Source organism: Artemia franciscana, chromosome 3 (assembly GCF_032884065.1).
Source record: "Artemia franciscana chromosome 3, ASM3288406v1, whole genome shotgun sequence".
In the NCBI taxonomy this organism is placed as follows: Eukaryota; Metazoa; Arthropoda; class Branchiopoda; order Anostraca; family Artemiidae; genus Artemia; species Artemia franciscana.
In genome coordinates, this window is record NC_088865.1 from 47,853,131 (window position 1) to 47,880,736 (window position 27,606).

Genomic DNA, 27,606 nt, shown 5'->3' on the forward strand with positions numbered 1-27,606 from the left:
TATTTGTAAATAAGTAAATAATTATTTGTAAATAAGTAAAAATTGTAAATAATGGTAAATAAATAAATGGTAAACTGGTAATGAGATTCACTTAAGCAAAGAAAATGACTTATTTATAAATGGTTTGGTCAATTATAAATCGTTTGAAGTAGTCAAAGGACATTAGGATGTTAAATTGAGAAAAATTGCTGACTTAAATTAAGGATTTGTCATTTAACTAGTTTGTTTTAAGGAAATTCTTAATGTTACGTGCCAGAAAGCAGCTTGAATTACAGAATGAACCCTGAAAATTCTTCTTTGGTTTTGAACTTTGAAGCTATAATTACCAGGCTCATATTAGAATTGGAAATGGTACACTGGTAAAGAGGTTGAAATAGTCAAAAGAAATGATCTATTAACAAATGGTTTTGTCGACTGTATGTCATTTGAAGGGGACCCTAGGACAGTAGCACGTTAATTTAAGAAAAATTGTAGACTTAAATTAAGGAATTGTCATGCAACTGGCTTGTTTTAAGGAAATGTATAATGTTGCATGCTAGAAAGAAGCTTGAATCAAGGAATTTGCCACAAAAATCATTCTTTGATTTTGAAATTTGAACCAATTATCAACAGGGAAGAAACAACAAGTAAAATATGTATCAACCAAGATTAGAATAACCCAATAATGAGGTCAATAAATTAGCACAGTCATCAACTGATTTATCACATGATATCAATCCCACTTGATCAATGGTTTATACACTTTACTTCAGTCTTCTCATGCAACCTACCATCAACTGAATTGAGTTATCGTGCATTGTTGTATAAGTATATCCTCAACTGAACCTGTGTAAGAACCTAGTTTGTTTTTCTCCATCTTCAATTTTGACTCAAATTAGATCACTAAAATTTGGGAAGGCCCCAGGTCCAGATGGTTTGTTACCAGAGCACCTTATGTATGGTACTAAAAAATTACTAAAGCGTCTTATTCTGTTATATCAACTATGATGGGTGAGGGTAAATTAGTTTGCATACGCAGGAAGGGCAAGGATCCTTCATATTTTTCGTCAAATAGACCTGTAACACTTTGTCTTGTCATTATTAAATTATTTTAAAAAAAATTACTTCCATATTTATCAACAAAATGTGATGTCAGGGAACATCAGTTGAGTTTTCAAAGTGGTGTAGGGGTCCAAAATGCACACGCAATAATTTTAGAGATATCGCAACACCACAATAAAATGAGAAAAAAACTATTTTTGTGTGGAATTGAAATTTCAAAAGCGTTATATAGTGTTTTGCACTACCACGCTTTTTTGTCATTGTAGCGTTGTGGGGTGAAACCATTTATAAGCCAGTGTTGGGGGGCAGGTATGGTAATTTATCTGTGAGAATTTCTTTGGAAGGGTGACTTTCTGACCGAATTTATTTACGTTGTGGTGTTGAACAAGGGTCAGCTCTTAACCCCTTTATATTTAATAACGAAATTAGAACAGCCACACGGTTACTACCCCCATATATGATTGAAGATATCGACATTAGCCACTTATTGTATGCTGATGATTTTTCTGTTCTTGGATAATTTAATATCAATGCAGAATGCAATTAATATATTACACTCACATCTACGAAAGATAGGATTAGAGATTGAACCTTCTAAAATAGAATTCCTTGTGGCGAATAGTAAAAGTGATATCCATTATCATTCAATTAGGGTGGGATCACTGAATATTCTTAGTAAAGATTCCATTAATTGCCTTGGGTTGCCTTTTGGTCCGTCAATTAAAGCTACCGGTAGTTGGTGTCATCGTCTGTATTGGGAAAACTTAGGAAAATATTTGGCCTGCTAGTCAGGGTGAAAGGTCGTTTTTATAAACAAATTCTTGCTATAATTTATAATTCAATATTTGCACCTTATTTATTTTTCATTGTTCCATTTTTGAAGTTTTTGAGTAGAAGTTAAAAAAAAGTGTATCCGCGTTTACCTATTCCGGTTTCGTAATTATTTTCTGGGAATTCCAGTATGGTTCAAAAATAGATTTATTATACAAAAATTTGGAAATGCTTGATATTATTGTTAAAATGAATCAACAATACGTCCGATTTCTTAGACAATTACATAAAAAAAATAAGTTTTTCTAACTGAAAGTAAGGAGTGACATTAAAACTTAAAACGAACAGGAATTACTCCGTATATGAAATGGATTGTCCCCTCCGCAATCCCTTGCTCTTTATGCTAAAGCTTTTAATTGTCTTAAAAAGCAGAATTGTGGTAAAGAGTCAAACTTTAGCGTAGAGCGAAGGATTGCGGAGGGGACCACCCATTTCATATACGGAGTAATTTCTGTTCGTTTTAAGTTTTAATGTCACTCCTTACTTTCAGTTAGAAAAACTAGTATTTTTTATGTTATTTCTGAACGTTTTTGAATTAATGCATGTTTGATTTTGGCTCTCCACACATAAATTATTAAAATGAAATTTACATTTTAATTCCTTTTTTGGCTAAATGGCTTCCTCTTAGTTCTGATCAGACGATTTTGAGAAATATGGGATGGGGAAGGAGGCCTAGTTGCCATGCAATTTTTCGGTTACACAAAAAGGCAACTATAAATTTTAATTTTTTACGAATTTTTTTATTAGTAAAAAATATACGTAACTTAAGAATTAACTTACGTAACAAACTTTTATATTCTTAAATTTTTATTATGTATATGAGGGGGTTTGTACCCTGGTTAATACCTCGCTCTTTACACTAAATCCTAAGTTTCGTGCCGATTCTTTAAGAATGACCCCTGAATAAGAAAGGCCGTAGAATAAATAGTTGAAATTACTAAAAATACTTTAGCATAAAGAGCGAGGTATTTATCTCCTCCTAAATACCTCGCTCTTTATGCTAAAGTATTTTTAGAACCCCTCATATGCGTAACAATCTCTGTTCGTTTTAAGATTCAATGGTACTCCTTACTTTCAATTGAAAGAATTTTTCCATAATATAGCCCCCTCCTACATAGCCCCCTCCCCTCAACCCCACCCCCCCAAAAAAAATCCCCTGAAAACGACTGTACATTTCCCAATAACCATTATTATATGTAAAAACTGGTCGAAGTTTGTAACTTGCAGCCCCTCCCCCAGGGACTGTAGGGGAGTAAGTCATTCCCAAAGACATAGTTATTATGGTTTTTGACTATGCGGAACAAAATGGCTGTCTCAAAATGTTGATCTGTTGAATTTGGAGAAAAATGAGCGTGGGAGGGGGCCTAGGTGCCCTCCAATTTTTTTGGTCACTTAAAAAGGGCACTAGAACTTTTGATTTCCGTTAGAATGAGCCCTCTTGTAACATTCTAGGACCACTTGGTCGATACGATGACCCCTGGGAAAAAAAAACAAAAAAAAACAAATAAACACGCACCCGTGATTTGTCTTCTGGCAAAAAATACGAAATTCCACATTTTTGTAGATATGTGGATAAAAATTTTCCCCTTAATTGTCTCATTTAATAGAAAAACATTTTTGTCGTCATTTCTTTAATAAAATTAAATAAAAAAAAACAAGTTTTTTAAATGAAAATAAGGAGCGACATTAAAACTTAAAACGAACAGAAATTACTCCGTAAATGAAAGGGGCTTTTCCTTCTCAACGCCCCGCTCTTTACGCTAAAGTTTGACTCTTTCTCTTAGCTCTACATTTTAAAACAGTAAAAACCTTTAGCGTAAAGAGCGGGGCGTTGAGAAGGAAAACCCCCTTTCATATACGGAGTAATTTCTGCTCGTTTTAAGTTTTAAAGTCGCTCCTTACTTTCATTTAAAAAAACTTGTTTTTCTTATTTAATTTCTGAACGTTTTTGAATCAATGCATGCTTTGATTTTGGCTCTCCGCAGAAGAATAATTAAAACGAAATTTGTATATTTATTTTTTTGGCTAAATGGCTTTCTCATAATTTTGATCGAATGATTTTGAGAAAAAAGAACGGGGCAGGAAGCCTAGTTGCCCTCCGATTTTTGATTAATTAAAAAGGCAACTAGAACTTTTAATTTTTTACGAATCTTTTCATAAGTAAAATATATACGCAATTTATAAATTATTTTACGTAAAGAACTTGTGTATTCTCATGTTTTTATTACATATATGAGGGGGTTTGCCCCCTCGGCAGTACCTCGCTCTTTGCACTAAAGCTTAAATTTTGTCCCAATTCATTAAGAATAACCCCTGAATCACAAAAGCCGCAGAATAAAGTGTTGAAATTGCTAAAAATACTTTAGCGTAAAGAGCGAGGTATTAGGAGGATGTGAGCCCCTCATATGGGTAATAATTTCTGTTCGTTTTAAGTTTTAATGCTGCTGCTTACTTCCAGCTGAAAATAAACTTTTTCATATTTATTTTTTCATTGTTTTTTTTTTAAAGTAATGCTAGTAAATCCTGCGCTCCCTTCATGGAAATTTTCTTCCCCCATGACAAATTCCTCGATGAAAAAGTTCCCCCAGAATATCCCCCTCTTCTCAACCCCTGCCCCCAACCAAAAAATCCACCTGAAAACGCCTGTACACTTCCCAATAGCCATTACTATATGCAAGCACTGGTCAAAGTTTTGAACTTGTAACCCCTCCCACGGGGACTGCGGGGGAGTAAGTCGTCCCCAAAGACATAGTTATAAGGTTTTTCGACTACGTTAAATAAAATGGATATCTCAGAATTTTGATCCGTTGACTTCGGGAAAATAATTAGCGTGGGAGGGGGCCTAGGTGTCCTCCAATTTTTTCAGTCACTTAAAAAGGACACTAGAACTTTTCATTTCCGTTAGAATGAGCCTTTTTGCAACATTCTAGGACAACTGGGTTGATATGATCACCCCTGGGAAAAAAAAAACAAAAAACAAATAAACACGCATCCGTGATCTGCCTTCTGGCAAAAGATATAAAATTCCACATTTTTGTAGATAGGAGCTTGAAAATTCTACAGTAGGGTTTTCTGATACGCTGAATCTGATGGTGTGATTTTCGTTAAGATTCTATGACTCTTAGGGTTTTTTTACCCTATTTTCTAAAATAACGCAAATTTTCTCAGGCTCGTAACTTTTGATGGTTAAAACTAAACTTGATGAAACTTATATATTTAAAATCAGCTTGAAAATTCGATTATTTTGATTTAGCTTTTGGTACCAAAATTCCATTTTGTAGAGTTTTGGTTACTATTTAGTAACCAAATAGTAAGCTCCTTACAACAGTTCGTTACCACGAACTGTTTGATAGACATTTATGCGTTATATTTTGCGGGTGCTGTCTTATGAGCTATGTTTATGAGTTATTTTATTATTTATGGGTCATGTTTTGTGAGTGATTTTTGGAGTTATGTGCAAAAAAACTATGGTCTACTTATTTTCATTAGAAGTTTAATTTTTATATTTTTTAGTTTTCTTCGCATACTCATCTGTGTACATCTTTTGTATATATAGAGGGCACAAATAAACTATTATTATAATTATTAAAAATGGATATAGTGTATTGGTAATGAGGCTGATATAGACAATTAAGATGATTTATTAACAAATGGTTTTGTCAGCTGTAAATCACTTGAAGGGAACGATAGGAAAATAGGATGTTAAACTGAGAAAAATTGCAGAATTAAATCATGGGTGTGTAATGCAAGTGGCTTGTTTTAAGGCAGTATTTAATGTAACATGCTAGAAAGAAGCCCGAATCAAGGAATGCACCCTGAAAATCCTTCTTTGATTTTGAAATTTGAAGATATTGTTAACATGTTCTTATTAGAATTGGACATGGTATACTGGTAATGAGGCTGACGTAAGCAATTGAAATTATTTATTTACAAATGGTTTCTTCAGTTGCATATCATTTGAAGGGGATCATAGGACGATAGGATGTTCACTTGAGAAAAATTTCAGAACTAAATCAAGGATTTTTTATGCAACAGGCTTATATGGTTTAAATGTTTAATGTCATATGCTAGAAAGAAGCTTGAATCAAGGAATGTATCCTGAAAATGCTTCTTTGATTTTGAAATTTGAAGGAATTATTAACCGGTTCATAGTGGAAACTGACATGGTAAACTGGTAATGAGACAGACATAGGTAATTGAAATAATTTATTAAAAAGTGGTTTGTCAATTGTATATCATTGGAATGGACCATAGGACAGTAGGACGTTAAATTGAGAAAAATGTCAGAAAATTACTTAAATCTATGGATTTTCATGCAAATGGATGGTTTTAAGCAAATCTTTTATATTACATGCTAGAAAGAAGCATGAATCCTCGAAAGTACCCTGAAAATTTCTCTTCAATTTTTAAATTTGAATGCATTTGACCACCTCAACTGTTGCCATCTTTTTCGCTTGAATTAAAAGAGGCAGCATGACTGAAATTGAAGCTAGGTAAAACGGAGTTATCTGCATTCAAGTGAGGTTCGTTTAGGTTCACTTAGCATGGCAGGCAATACATTTTAAATTGACTTTAACAATACTGATTATAAGCAAAGTAACACAGAAATATATGTCTGACCGTCTGTTGGTCTGTCTCTGAATCTGTCATTTTTACCAATTTAACGTCTGACCGTCCTATGGTCCCCTTCATATCATATAAAACAGACAAAGCCATATGTGACTAACAGTGACTAACATATGTATATTACTTTCGAACTAACTAGTGACTAACATATGTATTTCAAACTAACTAGTGACTAACATATGTATATCCTCTTTCATTCGTATTTCAAAAGTATTACAAGTGAGTTTCTTTTGTTATAAATACGTGTAATGTCATTATGAGGTATGAACCCCCCGCAAAACTAGTCCCCCAAAACTAAAAAAAAATTCAAAGTTCGAAAAGAAAATGTTCGGGGTAAAAAAAATGACAGGGAGGAAGTAGGAGGAGGGGCATTTGGGCCCTTTGAGTTGTGACACGGATAACCATCAGTTTCCTCTGAAAAGAGGTTTTATATAAGTGGTCATTCCCATGATTATGCTGACACAAACAGTTACACTATGCATAGTTAATATATGTAATCGACTAAAGTTCAATACTATATCATAAAGTCAATTAAATCATTTGAATTCACATTTTAATTCACAAGTGATTATTACTCTGATTATGCAGTTTCCACTAGATCATTTGAATTCAAATAAATCGGTTTACTTAACTGTTCATTTCTCTTATTCAGTAAAGGTTGATTATATGAAAACCATATATCGGCTGTAATATGCAAATGAGATTTAGAGCATATGAAAATTTTGTACTTGCTGGAATATAGGCAAAATTTACTGTCTGTTATATGCAAATGAGGTATACCGCCTGTATTATGCAAATGAGTGCTCGTATTCATAAGAGATCTTTAGAGACTCAGGTGTAAATTCTGGCCGCAGATACCCGATACTACTGATATACTATTACAAAAAATATAAAAAATGATATCTGGGGGAAGAGCCAAAAGCCTTACAAGATTTTTTCCGCTTTATTCACTTCAAATTGCTTCTCATACTGCTGATTACAAACAAAGTAACACATGAATATGTTTTTAACCGTCTTTTTGTCTGTCTTAGAAACAGTAAATTTATCCCATTTAAAGTCCAAATGGCGTATGGTCCCCTTCAAATGATGTATAACTGACTAAGCCATTTCTTAATGAATCATTTGAATTGCCTCTGTCAACTTCATTACCAGTATGCAATTTCAAATTCTAATATGAAAATGTTAATAATACCTTCAAATTTCAAAATCAAAGAAGAATTTTCACAGTTCATTCCACGATTCAAGATTCTTTCTAGCATGTAACATTAAACATTCCCTTACAATAAGCCAGTTTTATGACAAATCCAGGATCTAAGTGTGCAATTTTTCTTAATTTAACGCTTTACTTTCCTATAGTCCCCTTCAGATAATATACAACTGACAAAACCATTTGCTAGTAAATAATTTCAATTGCCTACGTCAATCTCATTAACAGTATACCATGTCAAATTCCAATATGAATCTGATAATAATACCTTCAAATTTAAAAATCAAAGAAGCATTTTCATGGCACATTCCTTGTTTCAAGCTTTTTTGCAGCATGTGACATTAAACATTTTCTTAAAACGAGCCAGTTGCATTACACTTCCTTTTTTTAATCCTCTCATTCTTATTAATTCAAAGTTCTACTGTCCTAAGGTCCCTTTCAAATGATATACAGTTGACAAAACTATTTGTTTTTTGACTTAGTTTTTTTTTAACTTATACTATTTGGGAACTTAAAAAATTTTCACTTTTTTTCATGTCTTAAAATGACATTAAATATATTTATAACAAAATAAATTCACGTGTGATATTTTTGCAATACAAGGTCCATGTTAAAACTCATGTGCGACCTCATAATGTTATAATTACCATGTCAAGAGAAAACATAATGAAGTATTTTATGTTATGGATTTGAAACGTTCATTTTTTTAAAGATGATAATTTTTTTATATGAAGTTATTTCCATAAAAATATTTTATGCATTACTTTGTTTTGTTTCCACTATTTTTAGGGTACGTTAGCAAGTCGAACGCTTGTAATATTTATTAAAAAGCTGGATATATAAAAAAGAAATTTTCAAAGACACAGGTACTACTAGTGGTCTCATAGGGGGTATATTAGAATCTAAAAAAGTTAACAGAACTTTCGCTTAGTTTTTTTTATTAGAGGCACATGAAATGAGGCTTTTCTAAAGTCAAAGGCAGTGGAATTGGAATTTTTTTAAAGTCAAACGCATAAACAGGATTTTCGATTGTTTTTACCATTTTCAGAAAAACAAGAATAGGATTTTTTTCAAATGTCAAAAATATATGTACAAGATTTGTTTAAAAAATTTAAAAACACCAACAGAATTTCTTAAGGACACTCAAAAGTAAATAACATTTTAATCGGATTTTCAAAAGCTAGAGCTCTGTAAAGAAGATTTTTTCAATAATCGAACGCACATAAATTGGCTTTTCTTCAGACAGGGATGAGCAAAACGGATTTGTTCCTTTTAAGAGTTAGAAGAACATGAATCGGGATATATCATTATTCAGAGGCTTTTCAAAAGCTGGAGACACATCAACGTAATTATTCAACAGTTGGAGGGAGGAAATGTTTAATATTACATACTAGGAAGAAGTTCGAATCAAGGATTGTACCCTGGAAACCCCTTTTTCATTTGAAATTTGAAGGTATTATTAACAAGTTCATATTACAATTGGACATGGTATACTGGTATTGAGGACGACATTCGTAATCGAATTGATATATTAACAAATGGTTTTGTCAACTGTATCTCATTTGAAGGGGACTATAGGACAGGAAAACATTAAATTGAGTTTTAATGTAGACAAAAATTAAGGATTTATCATGCAACTGGGTTGTTTTTAGGAAATATTTAATGTCACATGCAAGAAAAAGCTTGAATCGAGTAATTTACCATGAAGATCCATCTTAGATTTGAAATTTAAAGGTACTATTAAATGGTTCATATCAGAATTGTACAATGTAGACTGGTAATGAGGTTGACATAGGGAATTGAAATGATTTATTCACAAATAGTTTTATGAGTTTTATGTCATTTAAAGGGGACTATAGGTAAGGAGAACGCTAAATTGACAAAAAATGCACACTTTAATCAAGGATTTATTATACCACTGGCTTTTTTTAAGGAAATGTTTAATGTTACATGCTAGAAAAAAATTTGAATCAAGGAGTACACCCTGAAAATCGTTTTTTGACTTGAAATTTTAAGGTATTATTAAGAGGTTCATTTTAGAATTAGACATTTTTTACTGGTAATGAGGTTGAAAGAGGTAATTGGAATAATTTAATAACAAAAGGTTTTGTCAGTTGTATATTATTTGAAGGAGACCATGAGGCAGTAGGACGTTAAATTGAGAAAAATTGCAGATTTTTTTCACGAATTTGTCAGAACACTGGCTTGTGTTTTAAAGATGTGTTGAATGTTAAATGCTAGAAAAAAAGCTTGAATCAAGGAAAGTATCCTGACAATCCTTCTTTGATTTTGGAATTTGAAGGTAGTATGAACAGACTCATGTTACAATTAAAAATGCTAAACTGGTAATTTTGCTACAATATTTCTGTATTACTGTTTTACGTTTTATCTTCTTTTTTTGTCGTTATTTTCGCAACCTTTCCTCACAAGCCTAACTTTTGGTATTTCTGATTATTTTTTTGTTTTTATTTAAACTTAGTTATTAGACTAATACTACTACTTTCATCAAAGAGGCTTGTTCGTTATTTACTGATTATAACCATGAGAAGGTCCTGCAGCAAAAAATATGCTAAGTATTCCATTTTGTCATACGTCATAGCAAAAACAAGAAATTAAATATCTAAATAAACTCTCAGGCATTTCCAAATGACTAAACTAAGAAATTCCAAAAACTAAGATTAAAATTAAAATTGACTCAGGTAGAACGGCAAAGAACATTGTTATCCAGAACTTTACCTGATACATTAAGAATTCCACCTTCAAACCATCGAAAAATACCATCTTGCATCGAGTAATTTAAGGTGGACTCAAATGGTTTTTCCCAATCCAAGAATTCGAGTGCGATTACCTTCCAAAACTCTTCAGGCTAAAATATTAATTTTTTCTGATTATTTATTTTTGTTTTAATATTCATGCAAGCCTTCAGCCTTTTAATTTTTTTCGTGCATCAAGCATGAAAAAACTTTAAAATTGAGAAAAAAAATTTGGAAAATCTTCAAAATTAATCCCCACAGTCACTTTTTGGCAGTCATTTAACGTCCATAATTATTTCCAGCCGAGGTTTAAACCTCATTTATTAAACACAAATATAACGGAAACATAGTATATAATCTAACATAAAATAACATAATACAACATAACATAATAAACCATAAATATAAACCTAAGTTTAAACATAAACATTGCAGTACCTTGTAAGAACAAAATTTTACTCTAGGGTTTTGCGGTTGTTTTTTTAGCCACCAAAGGTAAAATATCGGCCTGGCAATCTTGAACCCAGAAGTCTTGATAAGTTAAAGAACTTATAAATAGTCTTGTATGAACGTCTTGATCCCTGAAAAACGTAGTGAGAAAATGGACTCTCCACATTATTCATAATAACTCTTTACTCTCTTTATCATTCATATAATTTCTGTTCATTTAAAATACATTCCTTCGAATCATGAATTTTGAGTTTTTTCGAACAATTTTGAAGTAGTGGTATGATTTTATTTCATAAATTGGATTATCATGTAAAGGCCCATTCATTAACATTATATACATAATTAATATAATCTACTTTTAATAGAATATTGAAGTTTACTGCAGGGACTATGGCCATATCAAATAGTTTGCGATAACGGACTGCGAGTAAGGAGCGACCAGGCTGAATAGTAACCAAAACTCTAAAAAATAGAATTTTGACACGAATAGATACAGCAAAAGAATTGGATTTTTATGCTGATTTCAAATATATAAGTTTGATCAATTTTAGTGTTACCGATCAAATGTTATGAGACTAAGAATATTTGCCTTCTTTTCAAAAAAGGACGAAATATCCCCTAAAAATCTTGTAATATTAATGAAAATCATACCATTAGATTTAGCGTATTAGAGAACCCAACTGTAGAGGTTTCAAGTTTATATCTGGAAAAAAGTGGAATTTTGTGTTTTTGCCAGAAAAAAGATCTTGGATGCGTGTCTATTTGTTTTTTTTTTTTTTCTTCCCAGGGCTGATCGTATTAACCCAGTGGTCCTAGAATTTTGTGAAAGAGCTCATTTGAACTGGAATTAAATGTTCTACTTCCCTTTTAAGTGACCAGAAAATTAGAGGGCAGCTAGACCTCCTCCCACGCTCATTTTCCCTCAAAGTCACCCGATGAAAATTTTGAGATAGCCATTTTGTTCAGTATAGTCAATAAATCTAATAATTATGTCTACATGGATGACTAAATCCCAGAACTGCCTCAGAAACTGAAAACAATATGATCTTTCGATAATTTGAAATTGACTGGCTATCTCAGAAATTTCACACGATGGCTTTTTTGGCACTCTTAGTGCCATAAACAAACGTGCAATAAACCAAGAACTTGAAAAAGACATATAAAAAGGTGACTGAATATATAGTGAAAATCATCACCTTTTCAACGCTGAATTTATGCAAGTCAGAATGATCTTTACACTCAGAAAATAAATTAAGTAGAAAAGAAACATTCTGGCTTGGTCCTACTAACATTTTGTCCATCTTGACACTAAAAAACAAATTGTATCAATACAGGTTATGAAGATTAATTTCCCTTATAAATACTTTTTTTGTTTACCTTAAACAGTTGAGATAATAGCTAGTAAATCTTATCCAAATTAAATGACGCTACAACTTTTAAATACAGAGAGTAAGTGTGTACGAGCTGCACTAAGATAACAACAAAAGCATGACTTGGGCCTTATGATTATTAGTAAAACAAATACATCTTGGGTTTTTCTTTCACTAATAAAACTTTTGTAAAACAAGGAAAAGGATTGTAGAACATAGAGATGATTCAAAGAAATATGGTCTTATTGACAAAATTTAGGGGATTCACCAAGTGGGAAAATAGAAATAGTATGGCATAGATAGACTGTATGCTTACATAATTTATTCCATTGCTATAGCCTCAATGGGTCCCATGCTTACATATATATCCACGTTAAAGATATCATCCATAAAGCTAATGCGTCTATCGCCCTCCTTCTCACTCCTTAAGGTTGTATACGTCTTTTATCCACCCGCATTTTGAATATGCTTGTCCAGTTTGGCACCCTGGCATCTCCCGTGAAGAATCAGACAAAATTGAGTCAATCCAAAAAAGAGCCTTGCGAGTAATTTTCGAAGAAGGCAAGGTGCCTTACTCTCTGCTCCTGAAAAAAAACTAGTTTGGAAACCCTTGAGCGAAGGAGGTCGTCGTTGTGCCTCCGTTTTTCAAAAAATGGAATAACGAACCCTCGGACGGCAAGTATTTTCCCCAAGCGTCACTCGCCATCCAGATTACGGCAGCCTCGAGCTGTTTCTGATCCTATCCCAGTTTTGTCCCCCATTCGCTGCGTTACTTCCAGATATGAAAAAAACCTTTGTCCCCTTCATCACAGAAAAAATAAATAAAATAGCCGACTAGTTTCTCCCCCTTTTTTTGTGTTTTTTTCATGTGAGGTGCTTTAGGTCGCTGCACTAATTTGCTTGCCCCCCCCCCCGCTGTTTTGGTTTAGTTTCCCTTTTAATTCATATGTGTTTTTCTTGTGTTTTATGCTTCGTTCTTTTTTTGTGAGTTTTTTTACTTTTTTTAGTGTCCCTTTTAATTTGTAGATATATATCTTTATTTCTTGTTCTTTTCTGTATTATTTGATTTTTTTTTGTCCCCTTCCCTTTCTTTTCTGACTTGTATTTGTTCAAGTTTAGTTTGACCGATTTTTATTTGACTTATAATTTGATTATTCATTATTATTAGTATTTTTTGCTTTGTTTGCTTTGTTAGTAGACTCCAAAGTCCGAATTCAGCCCAATTCTCAAGATTCTCGACGTAAATATTTGCTAGTAGCCCGGATAAAGGTGCCCCCATGGGTAACCCATTTTTTTGCTGATAAAAGGAATCGCGAAATTGAAAAATACATAGAAAACTTATTACAAATTTTAACAAGAGTCATCAAAACTTCACTATCAATTACTGTCGCTGAAGTCCCGATCAAATGGTAATTTTCTTCTATTTTATTTTTTAATAATTCCTCTGAAATAGTTACATCTATTTGTATACATGGAAACATTGTCAAAACTACTAACTATTGTGTTTTCTGAAATACTTGTGTTGCTAAGCTTTTTAACCAAATCTGCCGAGTTACGAATATAGAAATTTTGAGAATACAATAAAGGTTTGAAAGCTGTGCAAAGCCATTTTCCAATATTGGCAGCGGGGGCTTTAGTACAAGCTACGATAGGACTTAAGGGAATACCCTGTTTATGTATTTTTGGTAAACCGTAGAGTTTAGGACAGAAACTACCACGGGGAAAAAATTTATTGTATAGTTGTGGGGTGATTTTACCATTTTGTTTTAGCTGCTTTAATTCATTTATAATATTATTAGTGTACTGATCAGTAGGATCATGAGTTATTGTTTTATTGTGATGTAATTGTGTCATTTAAATGCGAAAGAATTTTGTTGTCATAGTCTGTCGTATTCATGACAACAAATGAATTGCTTTTGTCTGCTTTAGTTCTTATAATAGAAGGATCTTTTCGGAGATTAGATAGTATTTTTATGTCATGCAAATTTTCCGGTGTGGAATTGGTAGGAGGCTTAAACTTTTTTTGGCTGTTATAGAGGATATTTATAAGACCAGATCTAACTTCATCCGGGTTAGAGACAGAAGGATAGTGTTTATGCAAAGCGGACTCTAGAGAGAAAACTATATCTGCCACAGGAACCTGTTTCGGTAGAAAAGACAATTTTGGACCTTTTTCTAGTGTTCCGATTTCCTGGGGTTCCAATTTTTTAGAAGAGAGGTTAACGATAGCAGGTCCAGGAGTAAATCTTGGAGAATAAATACGGTTTCTCATCGAAGATTCATTTCGTAAGCCTTCCAATTTCTTATAGAGGCGTTCCTTGGATAAGCGAAAATAGTGGCTAAACAAATTCCTTTCTAATCTAACAACTTGAGCAAAATCAACGGTGGACAGGTTTTCCAGCAAAAAAGTTTCCAACGATTTTCTCTCTGAAGAAATGATATGTCGTTTCTGTTTTTTGTCCTTAATAATATGGACTAAGTTTTTTAACTGTAGTGTATGGGCAAATTGCGCTTCTTTCCGGGTATTTAAATGTAATTTATAACTTAAAGACTTGGGAATAAGGTTTTCATTTCTACAGGATTCTAAAAATTTTTGTTTATTGATAATATTAGCATGTTTTTTACCTAGACTAATAAAATAAAAGATATTATAGGTCAACTGCTCCCCATAAGCTAGACGAAAATAGCGACGAAGACCATACTGCCTTTCCATAACAAACAAATACAAAGTAGAGACAATAGGGAAAATCTTTTCAAGACACTGGACATTATTTCTGTAGATATTTCGGCCCTTTTAAAAAAAGTTTTAAAAAGTGTTTTTAATTATTCAGTTTTAATCCTCACAATTTGATGTAAGTTCACTTATATATATATATATATATATATATATATATATATATATATATATATATATATATATATATATATATATATATATATATATGTATATATATATATATATATATATATATATATATATATATATATATATATATAGTTTCTCTCTTATTCTTGTATTGTGCTGGAGACGGCCCTTGGACATAGGGCCGAAATATCTACAGAAATAATTTCCACTGTCTTGAAAAGATTTTCCCTATTATCTCTACTTTGTATCTGTTTTTTCAAAGAGATGTAAAGGTCATTGTGTTGCGAGAGCAACACTTTGGTTTTGTCGTGGTTTTTTTTTTTTTTTTGTTCCTAGCACCCCGATTTCAGCTTATTCCTAGAAAGTGGTAAGGGTCTAACCTCTGCGGTTTTTACGGAAAGTGTGGACCTTTGGCCGGATTGATGAATATGACTTTACATTTTGGAAAGCTTCGTAGAACTCTTGCCTGGGGCCAAAAAGGATGGTTTTTGCTTGTCCTTGAGCCGGATCTATAGTGTGTGAAGTGAAGAGGAGTTGTATAGCCTATGTCAGAGAGGACTATCTGAAGTTATGCAGCCAAGCTTTCGTTTCATCAAACCATGTTTCTGCTTTCGAGTGGAAAGCTCCGTTCTAGCAGGCAAGCAGGCAGGCACCAGTTTCAAATTGAAGATGGACTAAAATCTATAAGTGTTAAATATATGCGACAGTTACCCTGCCCCACAGCCAATATATCTTCTTTGAGTGATAAATAGAAAAATTTAGAGAAGCAAAAAAGCGGCATTTTCCCACGGGTCCGAAAGTGCTGCCGTGATTTCGGCTGAGTTTATCATTCGGTTTTTCACACTTGGGATTGCGGTAGAGAAATGGTATCAGATGTGCCTCTTAAACTTTAAAAGTTCTCTCATTGCTAAAGAAGATAGAGTTTATCCTTTGCTCCTTTCTAAGTGATGACGTTAGAAAGCTGGCCTACGGCAAAAAAGTCAACTTTTGAACTAAGACAGATAGATTTTTTTTTTTCGACGGCAGTCGATAGCTTTTGATGAGCCGATTAAAGTATATGTCATCCATTTTTTTGTACAAAAATTCCTTCATGAGATATACCAGTTTGAAAGTTTAAGGGGTTGACAACTTCAGTAGTAAGGTACACACTGAAACCAAAAATAGGCCGATACCAATTGTGAAACATAGGGGAGTTGTAAGCAACAGTCGGCTGTTAGCTCATAATCATCCTCGGCAATGAGGGGTTCGCAACTCTTTCTAGTTGGTGTACCTATTTTTTGTTTCCGTTGTATTTGATGGTAAGACCAATTTGGTTCCAGTGGTAAGACATGTAGGGGACTTGTAAGTAATAATCGGCTGTAAGGCTACAATCATCTTTAGCAATGAGGAGTTTGCAACTTTTGCGAGTTGGTGTACCTAGTATGTATTTTAGCATCCTTACAGATTAACAACTTTAGTCGCAGCAAGGAAACAAAACCAAAGTGTTGCTCTCGCAACACTTTGCTCGGCGAAGCCGAGCAAAGGTTACCGCAACACCTCACGTTGCCCATGCAACGTAGATCTAGTATTAAACTTAAGATCAGGAGAAATAGAAACCTACAATAACTCAAACTAAAACAACAAAAATTACTACTAAAGAATAAAAGAAACTCAAAACGAATAAAAAAAAAATACACAATCACATCAAAAAAATACAACGAGTACTAATATATTAATGAGTTCTAATACTAATGAATACTAATGATTAAATAAATCTTAAGCCGAGTAAAGCTTAATTTGAATATGTAAATCAAGCTTAAAACAAACAAACAAAATTTTGCTGTTAAAGTATACATAAAACCAAAAAAAAACAGAAATCAAACAAACAATCATAGCAAACAAACATAAATAGGTGCAAATATAAATGAATAAACAAATCTTAAGAAGAGTGAGACTTAAACTGAATATGCAAGTCAAGCTTGAAACAAACTAAAACACTACAAGCAAGATTTGGATATCGACTCCTTCTCTCAATGTAAAAGTCTAAGCCGTAATGCGTCATTGGCGCTTTACTGAAAACTATATGTGTGTTGAACAGTCCTGGAAAGTAAAAATAAAGTCAAAATGAATATTTTATATATAATGATATTAATTGTTGAAAGATCATCAATTCAATATTTTATTTGACTGTCATTTTTATTTTTATTTTCAATGCTAAGCTTTAGATTTTAACAGTTAGGGAAGGGGAGGGTATCCAAACTCTTGTTTGTAGCGGAACTATATTAGTCTTTATATTAGTCTTGGAAAGAACTAATAAAATTAAACTGAATTTTTGATGTGTAATGATATTAATTGCGAAAAGCTGATCAAGTCAAAACTTAATTTTACTGTAAATTTGTTATGTTTATTTTCAATGCTGTAATAAGCGCAAAAAAATATTTTTAGTATAATCTGTTTTCAATAAAGCGTCAAATACGCAGTAGACTTTATGCTTTTACAGTTATGGAAACGGGTAGTAGCCAAACTCTTGTTTCTAGTGAACACTATAGGTGTCCTGAGATATTTTGGAAAAATGTGTTAAAATTAAACTGAATTTCCATAATTCTTGGAATGAAATATCGTTAAAAAGTTTTGTAAGTGTGTTTCTTGTTGGGGAGGATCGGGCAACGGGAGGTGGGCCAGAGGTCATCTCCCATGGTTTTTGGAATAAAATGCCATTAACTAGTTTTATTCGGGGGAGGGGGCAATTAGGGAGGACCTGGGGTCAGCTAGCATTTTTGATAAAACATCGTTAGACAATACACAGTACACAGACAAGTTTTTTGCCTGTGTATGTGGGGAGGGGGTAGGACCAGGGGTCAGGTCTCATAATTTTTCGAATAAATTATTGATAAAAAGTTGTTTATTTTTGGGAGCAGGGGATCGGTCCATGAAGGAAGAGCCATGGGTCAGATCCCATGATTATTAGAATAAAATATCGTTAAAAAACTATTTTTATTTTTTTTTCTTTGGGGAGGGGGGAAGGGGGATAAGAGACATAGAGGGAGATCCAGAGATCAGCTCCCATGATTTTTTTGAATAAAATACTGTTAATACATTTCTTAGGAGGGCTGGGGTCGGTCAAAGAAGGGAGAGCCAGAGGTCAAATCCCATGAATTTTGAAACAAAGTATAATTAATAAGCTTTTTAGGGGGGTCAGGGACGGGCTATGAAGTGAGGGCCAGGGGTCAGCTCACATGGTTTTTGGAATAAAATATCATTAATAACTTGTTTTTTTGAGTGGGGGAGTGGGGTCATGGAGGGAAGATAGGGGCTAGCTTCCTCGATTTTCTTAATAAAGAATCTTTAATGAGTTGTTTTTTTAGGGGGGGGGCTCAGACCTAGCCATGGTTATGCGTCTGAAGTATATGGACATTGGTGAGTGTCGTAAATGATAATTGTGTGTGATTGATATATATGTGTGCTGGCCGTGGCCTATTTCTTGGTGGCTTGTAGTTTCCCCACCAAGAAATCCACAAGCACACATGAACTTCCCCAGATGGAGTGACAAGAAGCCAAATTGACCACCGACTGATTAGGAAGCGACGCAGATGAAGTTTGGAGGAAGTGCGTTCTTTAATAGTGCCAATTCATTCTCTGATCACCAACTAGTTATCACCCGTTTCAAACTGAAGCTAAAGACTAATGTGAAGAGCAAAAAACCTCTTAGAACATTTGGTAAAGAGAAAAGGGAACAGTGGATAAGTGATTCTTCTTAGAAACGCAAGTCGGTGAGGATAGAGACGAAAATTCAACTAGACTGCTGCGACCTCATTACCACCTCTGAATATTAAGACTATCTAATGAATAAGCACAAAGAAGCCCACAAGGCAGTAAAAAGGTCAACTAGAGCATAGAGAAGTTGCTTTCTTGAGGTGAAGCTGCTGAAGCTGAATTTGCTACTAGTAAAGGTGATAGCAGGGCAGTTTTTTGTATAAAAAAAGAGGTCACAGGAGATTTCAAAAACCCTGCCAATGCAATTGAGAGTTTATCGGGACGACTGCTAACACGGAAAGAGAAAGAAGAAATTGTTTATAGATTGATAAAGTATTTCCACGAAACATTAAACTTGGCCTCTCTTCCAGATCCTGCAGATGCCCTACATGGTCGATCCCTTTTCCAATTAGGCGTAAGTGCAGAGCCAATTTTTTTACATGTAGTACAAAAAGTATTATGCAAACTAAAGATCTGAAAAGCAGCTGAAAACGATGGTATACATCCTAAATTATTATTTAAATACTATTATTTAAATATTATTTAAATACAGTACTTGAGTTCTAGCTGAATCTTCTTAATACTTTTTAAATCAAAACCGGTTAAAACTCCTTTTACTTTCACAGTTCTTGGTACCTTTACTAGTCAAATTGATTCAAATACTCATGAAATGGGACTCGTGAAACAGATTGATCATTGAAAGTAGCAAGAAGAATGAAAATGAAAGCATAATTTGGACCGATGTGACCAGTAAAAGTACCAAGAACAGTGAAAATGAAACGTAATTTGAATCAGTTTGCTTTTTAAAAGTATCAACAACAGAGAAAATAAAATGAGCATTTAAATAGATTTGACCAGTAAAACTACCAAGAACTGTGAAAATTAAATGGGTTTTAATCGGTTTTGCTCTGTAAGAGTGCCAGAAAAAGTGAAAATGAAACTGGATTTGAATCAGTTTTATGTGTAAAAGCGTTTTCAGATTATTTACAATATCTCGGAAACTGTTCAAAACATCGAGTCGAAACTCGGGAGTAATGGAGGGAAGAATGATCACTTGGATTTCCAATGTCGACCTAGACCAAAATTTATAAGCGATGTTTTATTTCAAAGTTTAAGGGAGCTTACCCCAGGCCCTCCATGTCCTCCCTAAAAGTATCAATAGTATTTTCTTCCAAAACTTAAGAAGCCACTCCCGAGCCTCTATGTCCCTAAAGCCCCCCCCCCCCCCAAAAAAAAAACATTTACGACGTTCTATTTCCAAAATTTTGGGAGCTAACCCCTGGCCCTTCGTGGCCCAAATCCCCTCCGCCTTGAAAATTATTACTAACGATATTTTATTATACAACTTATAGAAACTGACTCTCAGCTCTGTATGGCCCGAAATCCCCACCCGCAAAAAAATATTAACGATATTTTCTTCCGAAACTTATGGGAGCTGAACCCTTGCCTTCCATTCCCTTACCTCCCCCACCCAAAACAATTCAAAAATATTTTATTCCAAAACTTATGAGATCCAACCCCCGCTCTCAACGCCCTTCTCCAAGCAAAAAAAATATTAACGATATTTTATTCCGAAACTTAACGGTGCTGACTCTTTGCCCTCCATGGCCTAATCCATGGGAGACCTTTGGAACATTGGTAGAATATACAATTAACTCTTATTCATTATTTTTATCGCTAATATTTGCTCTCTGCATGCTCAATTATGGATATGGGGGAGGGGGATATTTCAAGGGGAGATTTCTCCGGGAGAGTTTTCCGGAGAGAATACGTCTAGCACTATGAAATACCTCGGAAGATTTGGTATTGGAAGATTTCCATATGTGAGATTTCTGGGAGTAATAATGGAAGAAAATTTATTGTTTAAATGGCATGTTCAAAAAATTAGAGTGAAAGTTTCCCGTTGACATGGAATCATCCGAAAATTAAAGCGTTTATTTCCTTTTCCTATCCTCCGTATTTTGTATTTCTCTCTCATTTAGCCTTATGTATGTTACTGTTCGTCTGTGTGGATATCTACACCTTTTTTCGGTACTTGCTCCTATTCGCCATCTTCATGAGAAAGCGGCAAGAATTCTCCAGTCGACTACACACACTCCTATTGACCTCTTTAAGATTAAAGAGGTTTACGTTTTATCTCTATCTTCGTTGGCATATCAATACTTCCAGGGAGATCTCCCATGTTGTTTCCCGGGATTACTTAAACTAGTAGGAAGTAAATTTGTACACAATTCGAAACTGGGAGGATGTAATGATTCCGGCTATTCCCTCGGTTCGGTCAGACTTCGGTCTGGGCGTGACTGGGGGGCGTGCTTGGAGCTTGGTCATTCATTAGCTATTGAAGAGTGAACTCCTATAATCGGATTACTTTTTCAAGTTAAAAGGATTAAATTTGATAGTTTTTTGGACTTTTTATTGCGTAATTTGATGCAATAATAGACTTCTACGAGCGAATTATAGCAATTATTATGGCGGTCACTCAAGCAAAGTTTGATGATGGAATGAAACGGCTTCAGGCGTCACTGGATAAAATATTAGCAGAACAGAAAAGTTTTTCGGTCTCAATAGTTGCTCTTCAAGACGAAGTTAGGAAAATATCAGCAGAAAATGCTAATCTACAAGATGAAGCAAAAAAGCTTCGAAATGATCTAGAGCAAGAAAAATTGCGGAATAACGATTTGGAGAGTAGGCCTTTGGAAATCGAAGTGAGAGAAAGGAGATTAAATTTGATTGTTCATGGTGTGCCTGCTGAAAAGCATAATCAATCAGTGACTAGCAACGTAATGTCTCTTCTTTCTGACAAATTGCAAGTTACCGAGGACATTTCTCTTACAAAGTGTTATCGCCTTAAGAGAAATAGCAGTTCAAACATTACTAGTAGGAAAACTAGTGTTCAACCAGCCCCTGTTTTTATATCGCTAGACACGGATCGTAGCATTCAGTCGATTCTCAGTGAGGTAAATAAGTTTAAGGGTAGTGGAATTCGCATTTGCAGTGATCTCCCACCAAAGCTAAATTTTCTACGGAATGAGCTATTGTCTAAGGGAAAGGAGATGCGTGATTCAGGTTCGGTTCATCTTACGCGTATTAAACAAAAAGGGAGAAAATTATCGCTAGAATGTAAAAAGTCTCCGTCTTCACAGTGGATTAAGATTGACTAGTTACGGTGATTAATAATAACATTTCATTTGGTGAGATTGCTTTTATTATTTTACAATATGTAATGTTTCTCTGTTCATACGATAGCATTTTTTTCCCTCTGTAGGGAAAAAGTATTCTATTTTTTGTCCCTCTGTAGCTTATTATGTGTTTATTTTATGTCTTTTTCTTTCTTTTTTTTCTGTGTGTTTCTATTTATATGAAGTAATTGAATGCAATAATTTTTCAGTGTCCGCATTTCATCTTACAATGAATATGTTCCATTTCTCTCTCCTGTTTCTATTTATTTTCAAGCAGTTTCTTTTTCTTTCATTATTTTCGAGTTCTCACTGGTTCAGTTGTTTTTGCTACCTTAAGACTCAGACGGTATGCATTTTGCGAAAGTTTCTGCTAGTTCGGATCATAATTCTGATTTTGTACATTGGATGATAATTGTATTGGGAATAGACTGAGATACCTTGAGTCTAACCCTTTTGATTTTTCCATATTCCAGAGCCATGATAAATTTTCAAAAAATAAGATAAATGACGGTGGGCTAATTAACTTTCCAAATTGTAAATATAAATTACATTCCGAAGTTTCTGATCTACCCAGTATCGGTGTTGTGAGAACAGGATTTTTAAATTGTAGGGGTTTTCTTAGTTCACAGGATGATCTTGTCGATGTAGTTCATAAACTATCTTGTCATGTCGTTGGATTCTGTGAGACTTTTCTTACAGACCTGACTCATCAGGTTGTTCTTCCTGGATATCAATTTATTTTTAAAAACCGATTGACTAGGCGCCAGGGTGGTTTAGCAGTACTAGTTAAAGAAGGTATCTCTTTTCGACGCATTGCAAATCTGGAAGGTTCTCATGAGGAAATGCTTTTTGAAGTAATGGTGACTGAAATTAGTCTTGGAAAAAAAGATGTTTTTTTTTGCGTAGTATATCGACCGCCTTCTTCTCCAGTCAAATCTTTCCTCTCTAAACTCCATGATTTTTTGTATCAACCCCATTTTCAAAATAAAGATGTAATCCTTTCCGGAGATTTCAATATTGACCTTCTAGAAGCTTCAAATGAATCCTCTGTTGAGTTATTGTCTTCTTGCTTTTCTGTGTGTCTGCTTCCTACTTGCCTGATACCTACAAGAATTTCACCTAGTTCTGCTTCTCTCATTGATAATATTTTTACATCTTTACCTATTCAAGCAAATTTTGCTGTTTTAAGTGATATATTGGATCATTTCCTGCTGGTTTCAGATTTAGCTCTTACTTATAAAATACCACAGGTAAGTAAGGAACGTCAAGGACGGTTAATAAATAAAATAACATTAAAACACCTGAATGAAAGCCTTGGACTATTGGATTGGCAGGAGGTAATATCCACGGAGGACACAGATATGGCAACTGATAATTTTCAAAGAAATTTCAATTGCTGCCTTGATTCTAGTTGCCCATTTGTTACGATTAAAATTTGCAGAGAAAAATTTCCTAAAAGGCCATGGATAACGTCTGGAATTTCGATATCAGTTAAGAAACAAAATCAGTTATTTAAAAAGCAGTTAAAGAATCCAACTGATTATAATATTAAAAATTTTAGAATTTTCAAAAATAAATTAACGACAATGATACGTTTGTCGAAACAATTGTATTATAAAAAGTCTTTCGAAGAAGCTCAAAATTCACCTCGCAAAACGTGGTCTTTAATTAATTATTTTATAAAAAAAGAAAGTAAGTCAAATTTTCCTGAAGTTATTAGTTTAGAAGATGGTTCGACTACTAATAAATCGGAGAAAGTGGCTGATATTTTGAATACTTATTTTGCTAAAATAGAAGAGAAAATTGTTTCATCAGTAATGAACCAGTTTGATTCACGTAGTAATAAACATTTTTCTTCATACCTTCCATCTCCTCAAAGTAATTCAATTTTTCTCGGGCCTATTTCTCATTCTGAAATAACAAGAATAGTGTTTGATCTAAATCCAGGTAATTCAGCGGGAATTGACGGGTCTAGTTCTAAGATTGTTAAAGAAATACTGTCTGCAATAATATTACCATTACAGGATATAATTAATCTTTCATTTAAAACTGGAGTTTTCCCATCTGCTTTTAAAGAAGCGCGGATAGTTCCGCTTCACAAAGGTGACTCTCCTGAAAATCCATCAAATTACCGCCCTATTTTTATTCTGTCAGCATTTTCTAAAATACTTGAGAAGGCAATTTATAAAAGGTTTTATGACTTTCTTAAATCGTCTAATTTCTACACAAATTCCCAGTTTGGTTTCCGGTCTGGACACAACACTGAACATGCTATCGTTGCTCTCATCCAATATATTCATGAATGCTTAGATAGAGGTGAAATTCCAGCAACAATATATTTAGATTTTAAAAAAGCATTCGATACAATATCCCATTGTATTCTTTTTAGTAAATTGGATAATTGTGGTGTGCGTGGACCGGCGTTGGATCTAGTTAAATCTTATCTTGATAAGAGAAAGCAACGATTAGATGGAGGCAATTTCCTCTCTTCACCTGTACCTCAGTCTTCGAAGGTTGGGGTACCTCAGGGTTCTGTCCTAGGTCCTCTCCTTTTTTTAATTTATATAAATGATTTTCACCGCGCTTTTACATCCCTGTGTCTCAACACTCATTTTGCTGATGATACGGCAGTTTCAATTTCTGAAAAGAATGACGAGGAGCTGGACGCAAAACTGAATACTGCATTTTCTAATGTTCTTGATTGGTTTTCTTCAAATTTTATTGCTTTGAATGTATCAAAAACTAATTTCATAATTTACGGCAGAAAGTCAAATATCTGCCCTCGTATTACCCGAGTTACTTCTTCAAAGTATCTATTATCAATATCTCGTGTGAAAATGATAAAGTACCTTGGACTTGTGATTGACGAAAGCTTATCTTTTAAAGCACACATTCAAAATCTACGATTAAAGATTTCAAGGTATGTTGGTTTAATGCGAAGGTTGAAGCTTTGTTTGCCCTACTCTGCTTTACGAAGTATTTATTTTTCTCTGATTCAGACTAATATTAATTATTGTTCTCTAGTATATTTATCTACATTTAAAAGCCATATTAAACCAATACAGATTTTACAAAATAAAGCCCTAAGAATCCTTAAACTTTTTATTCCATCACCTATTGAACTTCCAAATAAGTCTTCTACTGCATCTTTATATACTTATCTAGATATACTTCCAGTCTCTTAACAGTTTGCTTTTGGAGCAATTTTTTTCAAAATCAATTATGACATTAAGAAATTACCGCCATATTACCTCCATCAAAGTTTGTTCTCCCAATCACAAGATTTACATAATTATAACACTCGACAAAAAAATTATATCTACATTGACAAGTATAATACTGAGAGATCTAAATTCACTCCGTTTGTGTCAATAGCTCGGTGCTGGGATGCTCACAAGACCCTTATTGATAATTTTTCCTCTATCCATTTAATAAAAAGGAAACTTAAATTTCATTTAGTTCAGGTTATTTTTAATTAAGTATCTTTTTAGTAAGAAAAAGTTTTTGTATGGTTCGTTCTGGGTGATTATAGGCCTCTCAGCTATCTTCCAGTATTAATTTATATTTAATAATATGGACGTTTTTAATTTCTTCAATAGTATTGAATGATACTTGGCTAGCTGTTACTTTCATATTATTGTTGTGTTATTGTATCTTTGCCGTCATGTTTATCTTTGTATTGTAGTGTGTTATTATTTTATCTTTGTCTAGGCCTAGTTTTTCGAGCTTGTCTCCCCGTGTGCCTATGTCATTTATATATACATGTACGTGCGATTAATAAATAAATGAACTTGAACTTGGTACCTGCTCTGATAATCACGAACACCTTCTTGCTGCCGGCAGTCACGAACACTTGGCTCCCTTAAGAGAAAGATGAAAAATTGCTTATTAAAGTTACATATTAGTTGTTTTATGTTTTTTTTGGAGGGGGCTGCTTTGTTGGCATTGGATCCTTGATGACACAGAGGATTTTAAATTTTTTTTCTTCGGGTGATTATAAGGGTCGCTGTTTCGTGGGGACTTTCGGTGAGTTGATTTTCCTTATAGATTTATATTTAGATGTTGTTTAGTATGTTAATGCCTAGTTTTATCATTTATTATTTATTCTATATCGTTTTCCATATAACGTGCCATTGAGCCCTTTATGATATTGTTTTTGTTATTGTTATCTTATGGAAATAAATAGAATTTTAACTTGAATAGGTGCAAGAACTGTTAAAAAGGTCACTACAAGATCTGTGTTTTTAACAGTATTGGATAGAACTAACAAAATTGAATTGAATTTTTAATTTATAATAATATTAATTGGTAAAAGCTCATCAGTTCTGCATTTCATTATACTCTCCAACAACAGCCATGCTTAGAACAAGGTAAAGTTACTTACTTTGCCCTAAATGTTAAATTAGTTTTGGCAAATATACAAACAAATCCAATAATGATCCAATCTAATTGATCCTCTCCGTTCACAGATGAAATAGTTTAAATAGTCATAGTTGAGAACCCCTGTATTATATTTATCTAATATATTTTTGTCGCTTGATTAAATAGCCGTCAATTATCAAATTTTATTCATTTTTAATATGCAAGATTGTTAGATCATGGCTGCGTTCGAAAAGACTAAGGATATTAACCTTTTGTACAATATATAGCGTGACTGGAATACTATTTTACTTAGACTTGCTTAGATTTAGGACTTCCCACACCAATCGGCACAAAGAGGCGGCAACGATGCGTCTCCACAATGACCTCTCCTGTGTCTTTGACCAAAGTTCATCAAGGAATGTTCTTGAGAATGCTGCATCTTTTTCTAGGTATCGCCGGAGGGTAGTCTTCTGTCGTTTGCGCCGTCTAACTCTTGGATGAGTTCAACACCGAACATCATGAGGCAGACGAATGCTGCCCAATTCAACCCTATGATCCCAATAGCACCACCGACTGCTTATAACCCCATCAATAATAAGTGGCTGTTTAGTCTTCTCTCTAATGCATGAATTGGTAATTTTGACTGTCCAGGAGATTCCGTGTCGAAAACAACTGTTTTCAAAACTTAGGATTCTTTTCTCTAGCTGTTCTGTCAGTGCGCAGCTTTCAGAACCCTACATTAGTACTGACAAGACGTTACTGTTGAAGAACCTTATTTTCAGCTTCAAAGAGAAAGTTGAACTTCTCCAAACTTTTCGTAACTTATCAAAGGCGCTTCCTGCACACGTGATACGGGCGACATTTTCATGTTTGGGGCTTCCATCGGTACTCACTAGACTCCTAAGATATCTAAACATCTCTACCTCTTTAATTATCTATCAGTGGCTCGGTAGGTAGTTTATTCACATTATTACGTATGATTTTGTTTCCTTTAGGTACCTATTGCCAAACCCATTCGCTCACAACTTTCGAGAGCTCATTTATGTTGTACTGAGGCTCCTCTCTTAAATGAGAAAGGAGGGTTATAGCGTCTCCAAACTCTGCATCAAAAAGAGTATGATAATCATTCGACTGGATGCCACCTGCAAGATGCACGATATATGATGATGAGGTGTTATATGATGAAATT

The 27,606-nt window shown here is 33.8% G+C and overlaps 1 protein-coding gene across 2 annotated transcripts in view; it reads right to left on the reverse strand.

Annotated features, from left to right (window-relative positions):
- Positions 1-12,361, reverse strand: part of LOC136025345 (acetyl-coenzyme A synthetase 2-like, mitochondrial) — an 80,115-nt gene extending 67,754 nt beyond the window's left edge. Inside the window, exons 1-2 of one of the 2 annotated variants that reach the window (XM_065701269.1) lie at positions 12,105-12,240; positions 10,442-10,571 (exon numbers count right to left, since the gene is read on the reverse strand). In XM_065701269.1, the coding sequence (XP_065557341.1) occupies positions 10,442-10,571; positions 12,105-12,209 (235 nt within the window). In that variant the 5' untranslated portion in view covers positions 12,210-12,240. Of the gene's footprint in view, positions 1-10,441; positions 10,572-12,104; positions 12,241-12,285 lie in introns of those variants that run through there. The other variant, XM_065701271.1, reaches the window with a different exon arrangement.
- Between the last annotated feature and the right edge of the window lie 15,245 nt (positions 12,362-27,606).